Below are 16,983 nucleotides of genomic sequence, written 5' to 3'. Positions count from 1 at the left end.
ACAGAAGCCTGTCACGCAAACTGCTTTCAAAGGTGGTGGACAATGAAGAGAAAGGGAACAAGCCTTGAACAAGGGATTGTGTGTTTCTGTGGGAAAAGCAAAGCAGAAGTCCCGGGAGGGTTCCTAACACATGCATCCTCCCGGATCTGCCATCGTTGCATTTGGTCTAACAGGGTTTGGGGGAAGCTTCCTCAAAGGAGGGACTCAGTTGCCCATGCTCTGTATTACCATTGAGCTTTACCGTTCACTGTTGAGCCTCAGGGTTGGGCTTCTCTCCTGGCCTAATAAATGATGGCCTTGTGTCTCTCTGCAGTTACTTGCAAAATAAGCAGAGCTCGTTTCAAGGTATATATTTGTAATTTAGCACCAAAGTAGAAGGTAGCCCAGAAACCATTCTTAAACAGCAGCTGAGACACAAATGAGATTTGGTACTTACAAAAGGAAATTTCAGAATGTAGATTTTATTTTCATCCCACTTACTGACAGGTAAGAATTTGCAAACAAACAAAAAAACGTATCTGGATCCATATTCCTATCAAGCACCTTTTTACGGCTCTCGTTCACGTTCACCGTGTGATTTAGCAATGTTTGTCGACGTTGATGCTTTATATACACATTATCCATTTTTGACTAATTTTATGTCTCTTCTTCATAAAGTAATATTTTGAACGTTTTGCTCCTCCCCCAAATGCACTGGAAATTAAAACATGATTTGAGTGGCTCTTCAATCAAATGAGGGGGAAAAGCCACCTTACTAAATAATTGCTAATTATGGATAGGACTGCATTTCCCATATGCTGCTTTCTCCTTGAAATATTGTCTTTAAAGCAGCTTTGCTCGTGCCTGTATTGTGACTTATCCAAATCCATCGACAATCTGCTGCTTGGCTGTGAATGCCTAGAAAAAGAATGGTACAATCATGACAAGTGGCACATTATGAATCTTGAGCCACTAATTGCAGAACCCCTCACAATTAAGCATCCAAGCAAATTAGGCAGGGAATCGTTAACAACATGTAAGGTCAAGGATAACTCAATTAAAATGAAAATCATTTTCTCAAGCGAAATGTTTGTGTATTTGTGGTCACCGAATCTGCTTTTGATTCCCCCGTTCACAAATATTGAATAACAGTATGTTCTCTCTTTGCAGTCCATGGTTCTCCTGCTTCACAGCCAGAGGCAGTACATCTTCGAATATGACATGTGGGACCGGCTGTCTGCCATCACCATGCCCAGCGTGGCTCGCCACACCATGCAGACCATCCGGTCCATTGGCTACTACCGCAACATCTACAACCCCCCAGAAAGCAACGCCTCGATCATCACCGACTACAATGAGGAAGGGCTGCTTCTGCAAACGGCCTTCTTGGGTACAAGTCGGAGGGTCTTATTCAAGTACAGAAGGCAGACCAGGCTCTCAGAAATTTTATATGATAGCACAAGAGTCAGTTTTACCTATGATGAAACGGCGGGGGTCCTCAAGACCGTAAACCTCCAGAGTGATGGTTTTATTTGCACCATTAGATACAGGCAAATTGGCCCCCTGATTGACAGACAGATTTTCCGCTTTAGTGAAGATGGGATGGTAAATGCAAGATTTGACTATAGCTATGACAACAGCTTTCGAGTGACCAGCATGCAGGGTGTCATCAATGAAACTCCACTGCCCATTGATCTCTATCAGTTTGATGACATTTCTGGCAAAGTTGAGCAGTTTGGAAAATTTGGAGTTATATATTACGACATTAACCAGATCATTTCCACAGCTGTAATGACTTACACAAAGCACTTTGATGCTCATGGCCGCATCAAGGAAATTCAGTATGAGATATTCAGGTCCCTCATGTACTGGATTACAATTCAATATGATAACATGGGTCGAGTAACCAAAAGAGAAATTAAAATAGGGCCCTTTGCCAACACTACCAAATATGCTTACGAATATGATGTTGATGGACAGCTCCAAACAGTTTATCTAAATGAAAAGATCATGTGGCGTTACAACTACGACCTGAATGGAAACCTCCACTTACTGAACCCAAGTAACAGTGCACGCCTGACACCTCTTCGCTATGACCTGCGAGACAGGATCACCCGCCTCGGGGATGTTCAGTATCGGTTGGATGAAGATGGGTTCCTGCGTCAAAGAGGCACAGAGATCTTTGAGTACAGCTCCAAAGGCCTTCTCACTCGAGTTTATAGTAAAGGCAGTGGCTGGACGGTGATCTATCGTTACGATGGCCTGGGGAGGCGTGTGTCTAGCAAAACCAGTCTGGGGCAGCACCTGCAGTTTTTTTATGCTGACTTAACTTACCCCACGAGGATTACTCATGTCTACAACCACTCCAGTTCAGAAATTACTTCTCTCTATTATGATCTCCAAGGACATCTTTTTGCCATGGAAATCAGCAGCGGGGATGAATTCTACATTGCGTCAGATAACACAGGGACGCCATTGGCTGTTTTCAGTAGCAATGGGCTTATGCTAAAGCAGATTCAGTATACTGCATATGGTGAAATCTATTTTGACTCCAATATTGACTTTCAACTGGTAATTGGATTTCATGGTGGCTTATATGACCCACTCACAAAATTAATCCACTTTGGAGAAAGGGATTATGATATTTTGGCAGGACGATGGACAACGCCTGACATAGAAATCTGGAAAAGAATTGGGAAGGACCCAGCTCCTTTTAACCTCTATATGTTTAGGAATAACAACCCTGCAAGCAAAATCCATGACGTGAAAGATTACATCACAGGTAAGCGGTTTTTTTTCCTTTCCAAGTACTGAATTACTTTAATCCTTATATGAATACACAAAATACCTGGAGTTGCTTTCTTTAGCCTGACACTTTACTCTTGCAAAATCAAATGCCTAACCTTTTATTTTTTTTAAGATATTATTTATTTGTTCATGAGAGACACAGAGAGAGAGAGCCAGAGACAGGCAAAGGGAGAAGCAGGCTCCATGCAGGGAGCCTGACATGGGACTCGATCCTGGGTCTCCAGGATCACACCCTGAGCTGAAGGCGGCACTAAACCGCTGAGCCACCTGGGCTGCCCAAATGCCTAACCTTTTAAATGTGTTTTTTTCCCTCTATGGAACCATAGAGAAATCAGAAAGGGAAACTGAGGCATAGTTTGTTACTTCCTTTTCTGTCTCCAATGCCCAAGGCCACAATTTTCTGAAATGACATGAAAACCAGTCACTTAAGGAATGGAGGTGACATTGGGGGCAGGGGGTGTGGAAAACAGAATGAACTTGGGAGTCCCCAAATTGGAGTTCCAGTCCCAACCCCTCTCCTGTAAGTTGTGTGGCTTTATAGATAAGTCACATAATTTTTTTAAAAATCTGTTCCCTTAACAATGAAATAGGAGAATAATGCCTCCCTAATGGCATAAAATAAAATACATGCAATTCTGCTTTAATTAGCTACCATACAAATGTGTAATGATGGTTTTTCTTTTATACGTGTGTGAAGGTCTAGTGGAGGAATCGGGAAACACAGCAGAGGGCGATTCACCATCTTGTTCCTGGGATGTTTAACTCTCTCCACCACCATCAGGACAATAAAGGAACAGTTTCTCCCAACACTTGCTTAGCCAGTGGATCCTAGTCCTGTTTGCACTACTGTCTTTGTGCTATTTGGTGCAGCTCCTGCGTGGCAGCGCTACTAATAGACACCCTAATTTTTCTGTCAGTACGGGGTAGTAAGATCTTTCCAAGTTTAGTGCATGATCTAATTGAAACAGCTCATCCCACATCTGCCACCACAAAGCCACCAGGAAGAGAGTGACAAGGTCTTTGCAAGCACTGCTCTAGTTCCTTTAGTTCCTGACTTCTCCACTCATCCTCCACTGCGTGGATTCTGAATCTTTCTGCTTCCACCTTCCATTCCTGAGTTAAGCCACCGTAATTAACCTCTCTACCAATTTCTGTTTCCTGGAAGAAGGGACTTTCCCTGTTTTCTTTTTATTTTTTTTTTTCTTGTTTGTTTTGGGGTTTTCCGTTTTGTTTTGGCTTGTGAGATGAGATGATGCTTCTTCAGGCTGTCTTCTCTTGCTCAATATTTGAGGCCTACTGAAATGCCTGTTTTCCCAGTTCTTGGTACACCTCTCAAAACGCTGCCCCCTATTCATTTCACATCTGCTTCCTGCTTTCCCAGATTGCCAAAAGCTTGTCCTAGCTCTCCTCCACGTGAACCAGCTGAAACTCCCTTCTTTCATAATCTTTTTTTTTTAATTTTTTGTTTGTTTGTTTTTATTTATTTATGATAGGCACACAGTGAGAGAGAGAGAGGCAGAGACACAGGCAGAGGGAGAAGCAGGCTCCATGCACCGGGAGCCCGACGTGGGACTTGATCCCAGGTCTCCAGGATCGCGCCCTGGGCCAAAGGCAGGCGCTAAACCGCTGCGCCACCCAGGGATCCCCTTCTTTCACAATCTTTGTTCAGCAACACCTTCATGGTGTTCTCCTTCAGGTTTCTCAGCAGACACTGGCATCTCAGTCCCATTTTCTAGCAGTACTTTTCAGTACTTAAGACCCTGTGACTTTTTTTCTTTTCTTTTCTTTTCTTTTTTTTTTTTTTTTACTGTTACACAGCTGTTGTTCATAGGAGAACCTTTGTCCCTGACACTAAGGAGAATTTTCTCCAAAACATAAGACCACCTGTCATCTTACATACACTCTAATACACATGCACACACACCCAAAAAAAAAAACAACCACTCTCTATTCTACATGGTGAACTTGAGATTTCTCTCTACCACCATCCCCACCACCACCACCATCCCTCCTGTTAAAAGAGGGCAAATACCACTAGTTCTGTAGCCATACGATGCCTGGACAAAGGACCTGCTAGCCTGGTGATGAGGTGAGAGTTTGTGCCCTTGAGAAGGAAACAGGAAGCAAGCGGCTCTCCATCATTTTGACAAGCAGTTTACCACTGGTTATTTAGGAGGTGTTGACAGGGGCTGCCCGAAAGGCGGGAAAGCCCACAGCTTCTGAATCCATCCTCTCCTAGCAACATAGACTGCAGGGAATGCCGTAGCAGCACTTTCTGAAAAACATCAAAAGAGAGATGGAACAGCATAAAATATATTAGGTGAAATGCAATTTCAAATTTTCCAGCAATGTGCTTAATATATAAAATAATCTACACCCAACTGTACTCATAAAGCTGCAAGCCTGCTGAGTAGTTCTGTAACATTATAACCTCCAGAATAGAATAAAAGCCTTATTCTGAGCTTAATGGCTTTTGGAGTCACATGGCAATATTTTAAAATACCATTTTAAAGGTTTCCAGGTTCTCTCCCCCAAAAGTTCGTCTCCACCTGTGCACAGCGAGCCTTTGAAGTCCTAGCTGATGGTAATCAGAACTTCTGTGCCCTTGGCCAGCTCTGCCAGCTTTCAGCATTCATCTTTGATTAAGAATCAACTGTTGATTTTAATTCTCTCAATTTAGGGTTTTTATTAATAGAAAATGGGTTGTGGAAGCTGCATATCCTTGGGCAATCGCTTTTGAAAGCTAATAACACACAACTTCTATTTAAGACCAGTCTTTACTACCAATTCCCTTTGTTTTCCACAACTGTGGCTCTTTCATGCCGCCGTGCATTGTTATTACTCTTTTGTATCACTTATTGCTAGCACAGGATGCAACTTCCATGTGTGACAGTTTATCCAGTCTCGGTGAGGATCTATCAGACTGTGTTTTCTGTAGCCTTTGCCATAGTTGTATTATTGAGGCCAGTGGTTTCAAGTCTGAAAACAGAGAGTGGGTTCTGAATTGTAGAATGAAGGCAAATATGTGCTCCTCTTCAGGTTATTATTTGTGAATTTGGGGTTTTCTAAAGGTAAGAATTTAAATTTATGAAAGCACGGAATGACTCTAACACCTTTCATTTTGAACATTCTTCTCCTAGATGTTAACAGCTGGCTGGTGACATTTGGCTTCCATCTGCACAATGCTATTCCTGGATTCCCTGTTCCCAAATTTGATTTAACCGAGCCTTCTTACGAACTTGTGAAGAGTCAGCAGTGGGATGATGTACCGGTAAGAAACAAAAAGCAAAACTAGGAAAAGGTGATAGATGGCTTCTCTGTGTCTTATTTACCCATTTAATCAAACTGCCCTTGTGAAAGCTGCACCAAAGACAGTTAATTTTTTTTTTACTCTTTCAGGGTAGAAAAAACATCACATTTCTGCTCAGCAAACCAGGGGCCTGTTAAGCAGGCTTAAATCTGTTTTTAGTGATGCTAATAAAAACATAAAAAGACATTATCAGAAAGTAATAAAATGAGGGAGCTCATTTTTAAGTGCAAGATTTCTACAGAGAATCCCCATGAAAGTACATTTATAGCACTTGGGACCTTAAGGCAAAAAAAATACAATAAACAGGAGGGCAGGGGATTCCTGTTACAAATTAGCAGCCCACAAACAATGCCACAAAGTTCAACTTCTTTAAAACATGAACAGTGTTTCATGGGAACAGATTGAAAATAAAAATACAATGTCCTCTGATAAAGCTCCATCTGCAACTAGGTGTTTATAGAATTTTCCCGAAAATAACATTTCAGGAGGCCTATAATTGTTCTGAGAAATAAAAGAATGGAAAATTGCAAAGTCAAAGCTGCCATTTCAGAAAATGGCCCTTTTAATTCCCACCGTTCAGAGATCAGAAATGTACAACAAAACACTAGAATTTCTAGCTTAAAGCAAGAATAATTAAAGATCAAGAAATTGGGTTACCCCATAATGATAAGAAGAGAGTGCAGAGTTTCTTAGAAAGATTAATCCCCCCCCCCCCTTGAGCAATTCCCTATAATTTCAGTGAATACAAAGAGAAAAGGCAATCATGGCTAACACACACACAGGATAGTCAATGCCAGCACTTCTGTTTTCTGGTACATGTTTCATACTTAACATAAAACAATTGTTTCTTCAAGATGTCACCTTTACCTTGAAGAAGCAAAACCCATCAAGTTTCCCAGATCTGGGAGCCATTTTAACATTTCTAATTTGCAGATATATCTACACTGATAAAGTGCCATGCAGACACACTGAAGTTCCCTAATGCATTTGGACAGGGACGTCCTAATCGTGCATGACTTTCCAACATGTCTGGGAACACTTAAGTGTTACTGTACAAATGCACTCGCCAGCTTTTTTCCTAGGCAGCCTCGTAAATGCGGTCCAAGCTCTCCGTCAAGAGAGGCGCAGCATAAGGACAGCTTGGAGAATCTCAGGCAGAGACATCGAGGCTGCCCCAAGCACAGAGAAACAAATGTTTCTTTCACTGCCACAGATGAAACAGATGTTTTTTGGGGAACACCGGCCAAACATCTGGCGGCATACGGAATGGCTGAGTTCAGATGCCCCCAATTTTTTTTTACAGATTTTATTTATTCATGAGAGAGACAGAGAGAGAGAGGCAGAGATGCAGGACTCAATCCTGGGTCTCCAGGATCACGTCCTGGGCTGAAGGCAGGTGCTAACCCACTGAGCCACCAGGGCTGCCCCAGATGCCCCCAGTGTAAGACACTTGCCAGCGTAGATGGTCCACTGTCACCAAGTCTATGAAAAAAGCCTTTGTTTTCCTACAGTGATCAATACTCCCCTCCTGCCTGTCCCACCGTTCACTCCACTTCTGCAGTCACACAGGCGAAACTCGGTTGCCAGCTGCATCCTCCAGGACAGGGAACAGGGTTTACCTAAACCGGGGCACACGAGTTTCCCAGCATGTGATGTGGGATGCAGTGGTCCTGGCGCCGCAGCCTTCCAGACCCTTGCCGGTGTTGGCTGCTTCCTCCTCGGGCTCCCATGGGGACCGAGGCCCTGAGAACCCCCGAGTGGGATGGGCGTGGGAACAGGGCATGTAGAAATTAAAAGAGAACTAAAACCATATTTTGTCCACATCAGAAACTAAAAGGCTCTTAAGGAATACATGTTGGGGGGGGGGCACCCGGGCGGCTCAGTGGTTGAGCGGCTGCCTGCAGCCCAGGACGTGACCCCAGGGTCCTGGGATCGAGTCCCACATCAGGCTCCCTGCATGGAACCTGCTTCTCCCCTCTGCCTGAGTCTCTCATGAATAAATAAAATCTTTTAAAAATAATAATGCACGATGGGAGTCCCCTCTTTTTCGGTTTCAAAACTCATCTGGACCTACTTGAGGGGAGGGGACCTTTGAGTGTGTTCCTGTACCCAGAGTGTAACAAGCCTCTTCATCCCTAAAGAACCGGCTGAGCGTTTTTTTTTTTTTTTAAGACTTCATTTATTTATTGAGAGACCCAGAGAGAGACAGAGACAGAGCCACAGGCTCTGCAGGACTCGATCCCGGGTCTTGAGGGTCACGCCCCGGGCTGCAGGCGGCGCTAAGCCGCTGGGCCACCCTGGCTGCCCCCAATGAGGGTGTAATAAATGCCTGGGGGCGTCCGCAGAAGCCCCCCCACCCCACCCTCATTTATTTATTTATTTATTTATTTATTTATTTATTTATTTATTTATTTATTTATTTATTTATTTATTTTTGGTTGTCGTCAGGCAACCCGTGCCCGTGCCAGGAAGCCGGGCTCGACCCCGGCGACCCGGGCGCCCCCGAGCTACAGCTGGTCTCTCACCCCCCCCCCCCTGTTCCCTCCTGCAGCCCATCTTCGGCGTCCAGCAACAGGTGGCGAGGCAGGCCCAGGCCTTCCTGTCCCTGGGCAGGATGGCGGAGGTGCAGGTGAGCCGGCGCCGGGGCGGCGGCGCGCCCTCGTGGCTGTGGTTCGCCACCGTCAAGTCGCTGATCGGCAAGGGCGTCATGCTGGCCGTGAGCCGGGGCCGCGTGCAGACCAACGTGCTCAACATCGCCAACGAGGACTGCATCAAGGTGGCGGCCGTGCTCAACAGCGCCTTCTACCTGGAGAACCTGCACTTCACCATCGAGGGCAAGGACACGCACTACTTCATCAAGACCACCACGCCCGAGAGCGACCTGGGCACGCTGCGGCTGACGAGCGGCCGCAAGGCCCTGGAGAACGGCATCAACGTGACGGTGTCGCAGTCCACCACGGTGGTCAACGGCAGGACGCGCAGGTTCGCCGACGTGGAGATGCAGTTCGGCGCGCTGGCGCTGCACGTGCGCTACGGCATGACTCTGGACGAGGAGAAGGCGCGCATCCTGGAGCAGGCGAGGCAGCGCGCGCTCGCCCGGGCCTGGGCGCGCGAGCAGCAGCGCGTGCGCGACGGCGAGGAGGGCGCGCGCCTCTGGACGGAGGGCGAGAAGCGGCAGCTGCTGAGCGCGGGCAAGGTGCAGGGCTACGACGGGTACTACGTACTCTCGGTGGAGCAGTACCCCGAGCTGGCCGACAGCGCCAACAACATCCAGTTCCTCCGACAAAGCGAGATCGGCAAGAGGTAACCCCCCCCCCCGCCACGCGGGGCCGGCTGCCACGGACGCACGGACCGACCGACCCACAGGTGCACCGCGGCCCACCCCCACCCCCGCCCAGTGCGCACGCGCGGCGGCGGCTACAGCAGGTGCACCGCGGCCCCCTCCCCCCAGTGCGCACGCGCGGCGGCGGCCGCAGCAGGTGCACCGCGGGCCCCTCTGCCCAGTGCGCACGCGCGGCGGCGGCCGCGGCAGGTGCACCGCGGGCCCCTCTGCCCAGTGCGCACGCGCGGCGGTGGCCGCAGCAGGTGCACTGCGGGGCCTCCCCCTGCCGCCCAGTGCGCATGCGCGGCGGCGGCCACAGCGGGTGCACCGCGGGCCCCCTCCCATCCAGTGCGCACGCGCGGCGGCGGCCACAGCAGGTGCACCGCGGGCCTATGTGTCTCTTGAGCCTGAACCACACACCTTTGCTCGGATGTTCCTGTAGCACAATCCGAATGGGACTCTCCGACACAGAAGAGCCTTCCGGAGAATGGTACTGCTATTGAAATAAATACAAATTAAATAAAACACACACACAAAAAAAAAAAAACTTTTTTTTTTTCCTGAATGACCTTAAAGGTGATCGGCTTTAAAGAATATGTTTACATATGCATATCGCTGCACTCAGTTGGACGGGAACTATTACAAGGAAAATCCATAAGTGAAAGAAAGGAGGAAAAAAAAAAACAAAAGGGGCCTAAACGTTTTTGCGCTTGGGCCCTCTGTTCCTTCGAGGCACTGTATTTAAGGTAAAAATGCATACAGTGTCTCCAGATATTACCGAATTGTCGACCTTTGCTTACAAGAAGTAGTCTCTCTGCATAGGATGTGATCTATAGCTCTGTTAATTTTAAAATGTGGGGCAAAATTCCTGTTTATAGACAACCCAGCTGCTTCCCCTGTGCTGCTTTGTAAAAGGACATTGGCACAAGTGACTCCTGCGCCGGAGGGGATTTCATAATGGATTTTACAATGCTAACGTGGTTTGCCTTGGGGGAAAAATAAAACAAACTGGCAAATAGAATCCTTGTCACTGATAAGCAAAGGAAACCCTGATTTTTTTGTAAATTATGTGAGACAAGTTGTTTATGGATTTTTATATGAATTACAATTTACTGTACATCAAATATTAGTCTCAGAGGAGTTAATTTATGTAAAGTGTTTAAAAAGTTTATACTTAAAAATAAAATGATAAAAACATGTGAACTGTGTGATTTTTTTAAAAAGGATTGCACCTTTTGTTATCTGTTATAGCTGTACAGTATAAATTATTATATTGTAGAGATATAACGACTTATGCCTATAATGTCCAGAAGTGTTGATATTTTTGTATTAGGTTGAAAAAAAAAAAACGTGCAACTTTCTATCACTAGATGGATAGGACAGTGCAATCCTAAGTGGGTGGCTAATCAGAGAACTGCTCCCTCCTCTTTCTTCTCTTTTTCATCTGGCCAGTGTCCTCAACCATTATCAACTAAGAGGCACAGTAGAAAACTAAGGCTGGTGGAATGTAGCAGAAGATACGAAAATAAAATAAAATAACAACTGGGCCGGAGAGGTCCTCTCCCGTCCCTGACAGTCGAGGGGAGTTGATAGAACTAACCACAGGGTTTTTACTGTCACCATTCCTTGAAGCTCCGTCTCATGATGGAGGCGAGAGACCACATCAGATGCTCCAGGAAACGTTGGTGAGAAGGAAAGGATCTGATGTAGTCGTGACCGTAAACATGTGTCTTAAGACCTGGGAAAGATAGCAGAAACCGAGCAGCGGTGAGAGGGCCAGATGGAGAAGGTCAGGGTCACTCTGCTAGTCTTGGGTTTGGACCGTCAGGTCACCAAGAGAGACACAAAAGGGAGACAAAAGCTCCTGTAAGCCCTCACGACCCAACCGTCCTGGGAGCTGGTTTGAATGGCAGCCTCTGCTCCGTCTCGGGGAAGCCGGGGGGGTGGTGGAGGCAGATCCAGCTGGAAGTGAATTGACAGCCGTGCCCTCCTGCACGCGTGCGAGCGGGACCAAGCACAGCCATCTGCACTTCTGTGTCGGCCCAGCCGCTCTTGCAGATCTCTTTCGTGAGCACTAAATTCAGCCACAAAAATATTTTTAGAAAATATTTCTCAGTTCATTGAGCTATAGTACACACTGTTTTCCTCTATGTATAATGGTGATAAAATATAGCAAGTGAACATGTCGTAAATATAAAGGTTCAAGTGATGTATTGAAAATAATTTTCTAACTGCTTTGTATGTATCACATACTCTAAATTGCACAGTAGGCGTGTTTATTAAACAGATTGGCTGGGAAAGTTTCAAAATAGCTACTGAATTTACAGTATCAGTGCTATTACTGTCTTTGTGTATTTGGTAGAGCATACCGAAGTAATTAATCTTCTAATGAATGCTGATATTTTATTAGAATGAAAGCACAGATTAGCATTAATATTTTTTATCCTGGAAATCCTTTGGCAAGTATTATGAAGCCCCGATTTAGAAAACTATGAGATTTCAAACCACATAAACATGGCTCTGTTTTACATTTTATTTTTTAACTGTTAACTTAGGTGTTTGCAGTTCTGTTCGATGGGATTTCTGCAGGACTGTATTTAGCATGCTGTAAGTACTTTTGGTTGAAATAGGCTCTGAGTCTAAATTCTCAGAAATGTTTCTGATGTATTGACCATGAAAAGCTTGTACCACATGACGGAAGTGAAATCATAATCCTACCCTCTTCTCGACATGGACTGGTCCTCTACACTGGCACCGATAAGTAACAGATTGGGAGTATCTCTTGGTGCTTATTTTAGATAAAGTCAAATCAACCCAATTAGTGTCTTGTTAGTAGGTATAATGAGCCTATTTCTTTCTAAAAAGACTTGTGATCTGGACATGCTTTTACAAGAAATAGTGACCTTGGGGAATATGTAAACAAAAGACCTTTTTCTAAGAGTTGGGGGGTGGGGGACTGTATAATGGAAAGAATTAGCTTACAGAAAAAAAAAAGAAATTGATATTCAAAGTATTTTAGGCAAAGCCAGTCAAAATGCTTTCATGATATTTTGAGATGTAAATTTTGTCTGATTTGTATTGTTCTTTTCATTTGCCTTCTTAACTTTATATGTGACCTGAATTTTCCATAACTTGACTATAGATTGCATCTAGGCATTCCAATAAAAGCCAACCCAATGTGTGTGTGTTTATATATTTTTTTTAAATCTGGGGCTAGCCAGCATGTGTTTTAGGGCAGAGGATGCAAACAGATGCCTTGTTGGGGGTACTGATTCATCTGCAACCCAGTTGGTAGGTAATATCTTTTCTTTCCTTTTTTTTTTTTTTTTTTAAATTTGCGTCCACCGGCCAGACTGCCAGCTCAGCAGCGTACACTTCACAGGGGACTCTTCCCATGGCCTACTTTAGAAAAACGTTAAATACACCCCCACAAAGCCAAACATTATCACCGTAAAGAAGAAGAAGAAAAAAAAATACTGCCCATTACTGCTCGAAACAGGCCTCGTTCCTGGGATCCTAGCAATAAGTGCTTAATTAAAACACTTGATTAGAATAATCAGTTTAGGCCTGATAGGCTCCAGCCTCCTGGAGATGTCTAAATCTACATACAGACCGGCTGATGAGAGGATGCTTTAGTTCAGCAATTCCAGGCTGGCAGGCCAGGGCTTTGATTTCAGTCTGAAAAGGCGGGCTTCATCACGCTTGCTTTGTAGTGACAACATGTTGATCCAACAAGAATCAGGTCACTCCACTTGGCAAACTGGTCTGTTTTTTTTTTTCCTCCTCAAATTAGAGTTTAACGCGCTCCAACCGGGGAAATCCAGAAAAATACATGCGGATTCCTACTTTCGTTTTCGACACTCCTTTCCTTAAGAGCAGTGTCTGAACAAATGCAAAGAAAAGCACTGTAGGTAGAAACTGTATCTTAAAGAATTTTCTGGATGTGGGGTATGCCGCCGGCACATCTGTGAAATTCCCATCCACCTGTTTACTTTCATCACAAGAACCAACACTTGCATGTGGTTTTAAGTGCCAGACCTGAACATAAGCACAACACCTGATTATAAACACCTCAAATCGACACCAGCCCTCAAGCAACTTTAAGAGGTGAGGAGAGAATCGAATCCTGCCCTGAATGACGCCCTTTCTCTCACCTGCTGAACAGCAAATCAGCTGTCGGAGGTGCTTTTGAAATGGAGGGTTCCAAAAGGGGAAGCCAGGAAGGCGGTGATCATGTCCAGTCTGGGGCAAACCACCCGGGGAAGTGCCCACGGCATCCCCCTCACTGTAATGCAGAGAACTGCACCCACCCCCTTGGGGACAGGGAGCTCCGGAGCCCCCACCCCAGCCTACCTCCCCGCACTGGAGCCTTGCAGGACCGCTCAGCTCTTACTCTTTTCACAAATACCCAGATTCTATCTCACTTTCCCTGAAAGCAGTGAGCTGCTCCCAGCACCGCAGTCCAGGAAATGCATCAAATTCTAGCAGTGGAGCCTGAAGAGACTTAGACAAGTTGGAGTGTGTTGCTCAAGTTCGCAGAAGCGGCTCAGGTCAAGGTGAGCAAAGATTTCCTGCCAGCGAGCACCCTCCACTGCCTCAGCTCCTCTCCTGATAACCCTACCCAGGAAGGCCCTGGGGACACCCCTTTCCACTCTTACTCCCTCAGGGCAACCAGTCTTTGCAAAGCAGCCGGAATTTAGAGCCATGAATTGCATTTTTCACCATATAAATGTAAAAATGCCCAGGCCCACTCACAGGGCATCCTGAGCTCCCCTCTGCCTGCCAACATTTCTACTTCCTCAGCCCCCTCGTCTTAGATAAGAAAGTCTGCCTTGCAGTATTAATGACTTCAGAATTTCTAACAAGACTTCTGAAAGAATGGCCACTGCTTTGCACAGATGCCGGTGTCAGACTATTTATCTAGATTTTCCATAAGCTATTCATCTGGCTTTGGTCATCCTACTAAGCCAACGAAAAAATAAAAATGAGTTATAAGTCATCGTGACCCATTTTAACCACAGAGTTAAGCCAGAGTAACAAGGAGGTACTGCGAAGCCACCGAAGTTTTCCACCTTCTAATTTAAACCACATAATGAGTGTCCTCTCTTGCCAGAGTTCCCATTTGCATTTCACCACCTCTGCTAGCAGTGGTCTCTCGATGTCAATTAATTACTGAGAACTTTTAGGTAAATTGAGAAAACCTTTTCATTTATGAACTGACTTAAAATTCGGTTGGGGAGGAATACAGGATTCCTGGAGTGTCCCATGTGCAGAGAATTTACTAGAACTGATTCTAAACCTAGAGCAGCACCATTATTCAGTTTAGCGTTAATGGGTTCCACAAAGCAAATTTAATCAATCCTTTTGGGACCTAAGCGGGGGAAAATTAAAATTAGGAGCATAAATTGTGACTTCTAGGGCAAGACAGTGGCTTGGTTACATCCTCCTGCTTATAGAGTGAATTGTGAGCTGGGCCCTAGCCACGAGCAGTCGGCCTGCATTTCGGAAGGGAAATCGCCTCCTTTTCCATGTGTGCAAAGATTTCCTGAATTCCGCCCACAGTGGCTATTTCTGTGATGCATACAGAAATATGCAGGCGACTCACTCCGTACAACGGACAGGATTTCCAAGCGGTCCACTGACTGGCTCAAAATGAATTCCTTAAAACTCTCACAAGCTGACTTTATCAGGGGGGTGTGAGGGAAGCATAAATACCCAAGGAGAGAAAGCGACAAGTTCTGTGACCAGAAAGCTGAAAATGGAAGTGCTCAGGGGCCATCTGTAAGGACACACCCCAAGGGTCCTTTCGACCTGGACTGCCTGCCACAGAAGTGAGTAATGACCTTTGCATACGTGCAGAAACTGCCCTATCCCAAATTTTCCTTCAGCACTAATGCCAGGGAGATTCTAGAGACGCTGGTCAACCGATTTCTACAAAAATCATCCCAGGACTCCCGTCTGCACGTGCATGAGGCCCTTTTCTCTCACCTGCCTCCCTCTCGCCCTCTCTCTCCTCTCTTGCTGGATCTACCCTGGCAGACGCCGTCTGGGCTGCAAACCCTTCAAGTTGTATGGAAACATGCACGTCACTGAGGCATAGAAGGAGAACTGTACCCCTCCGGGCAGTAGACCAGGTTGCCTTTAAAATAATCCCATCGCAGGTTAGAGTCTCTTGTCCCCCAACTTACTTACTAAAGGTCATAAACAAACTGGCTTTTAACCACCTCCTCCTTCAGCTATGACATTATTTCTAGTTTTGACCTGGGGAGAGAGAAAGAGACAGAGGCCTGGGGTTCATGCTTGGGGCTCAAGCTTTGACAAGTGCCACTGCATTACACAGAGAAGGTGCAGGGGTGACCCAGCAGGAGGAGCCCAGCCGAGCACCCTGAGGGAAGCGGCCCTGGGGGGAGCAGAGGGCCCAGCATCTTTCCTAGGTTCCCTCCATCGCGGGCTGCCCTCCTGTCCTCCCTCCACCCCAGGCCTCTGGCTCCCGTGCAAACGAGAAGCCAGCCCAACAGCTGGCCGGCGGGCGGGCAGGGCCTTCAGGACCTCTCTTCCCCTCAACATCCCAACATCCCATCCCATCCCGGCGGCTGGGGGCCAGGGTCAGCCGGGACTTGGGGACCCTGGAGGCTGGGCCTGGCCCAGGCACTTTAGGGGAAGGGCTCTCGCGCCCCCTAGTGATGAGCATCGCTGGCGAGGCCGGGGCCGGGCCCAAGCCGCAGCCCAGGCCTGGGAGAAGCAGCCGCCACCTGGGACCCCCTCTTCCCCAGCTCCTCCAGTGCCACTGATCCTCGGTCCCCCCATCTCCGCTCTGCCCACAGAGTGTCACACATAAACCGATTACTTCTGCTTCGTGCACTCCCTCACCGAGGCCCGGTCCTTGCAAAAACTGCTGCCGGAAGATTTCCTGGCACGTCAGGCAGAAACTTTGCCCCACAATGTTCATCCTGCTTGGCAGATCAAAATAGGGCCCTGCCTCCCAGGCATTGTCCCGCGGGCGATCTGGGTTCTGCGGCCCCCCGAACACAGGGATTTCTCAACGATCACATTGTTTCCCGTTCACTTTTCATGTTTGAGCAGTCCTGTTGCCGGCCAGAATTTCCCAGAAGGACAGATCATTTATATTCAGAGTGGTGTTTTATTTCTGCAGGAGCCAGGCTCTCACCGAACGTGCTAGAGTGACAGCCTGGAAAAAGTGAACCCCCTCCACCCTCACGGGGCAGCTGGGGCCTGAGCGGGGCCTGCTCCCCACCCCACCCCGCCTCATCTGGGCCTCAGTGGTGGAGACACCCATCTCCTTCATCTCCTTCATCTCCCCAGCCCTGCGGCAGCCCCACAAGGAAGGATGGGGATTGAGCCTTTTGCCCCCTTGTTGTCACCCAGAGAAGCCAGCGGGTGGCACTTTCATGTGGCAGCCCAGGCTGGTGTCCTGCCTTCAGAAGAGGTCTGTGCTAGAGCCCCTTGTCATTTTTGGAGGCCTGTGAGACCCACGGCCCATACTCCCTTCCCGACTTTGCATGGAAGTGAAAAGACCAAAGTTGGCACATCGAAGCCAGAATAT

At 46.8% G+C, this 16,983-nt stretch overlaps 1 protein-coding gene across 2 annotated transcripts in view; it reads left to right on the top strand.

Annotated features, from left to right (window-relative positions):
* The window catches only part of TENM3 (teneurin transmembrane protein 3), a 339,277-nt gene extending 326,677 nt beyond the window's left edge, over positions 1–12,600 (top strand). For both annotated transcript variants that reach the window (XM_055315712.1, XM_055315711.1), the window contains 3 exons: positions 1,150–2,761; positions 5,928–6,058; positions 8,649–12,600. In XM_055315712.1, the coding sequence (XP_055171687.1) occupies positions 1,150–2,761; positions 5,928–6,058; positions 8,649–9,404 (2,499 nt within the window). In that variant the 3' untranslated portion in view covers positions 9,405–12,600. The remainder of the gene's footprint in view (positions 1–1,149; positions 2,762–5,927; positions 6,059–8,648) is intronic.
* The last annotated feature ends 4,383 nt before the right edge of the window (positions 12,601–16,983 follow it).

The sequence above is a fragment of the Nyctereutes procyonoides genome, unplaced genomic scaffold (genome assembly GCF_905146905.1).
Source record: "Nyctereutes procyonoides isolate TBG_1078 unplaced genomic scaffold, NYPRO_anot_genome, whole genome shotgun sequence".
In the NCBI taxonomy this organism is placed as follows: Eukaryota; Metazoa; Chordata; class Mammalia; order Carnivora; family Canidae; genus Nyctereutes; species Nyctereutes procyonoides.
This window is presented reverse-complemented; position numbering and strand designations above follow the sequence as displayed.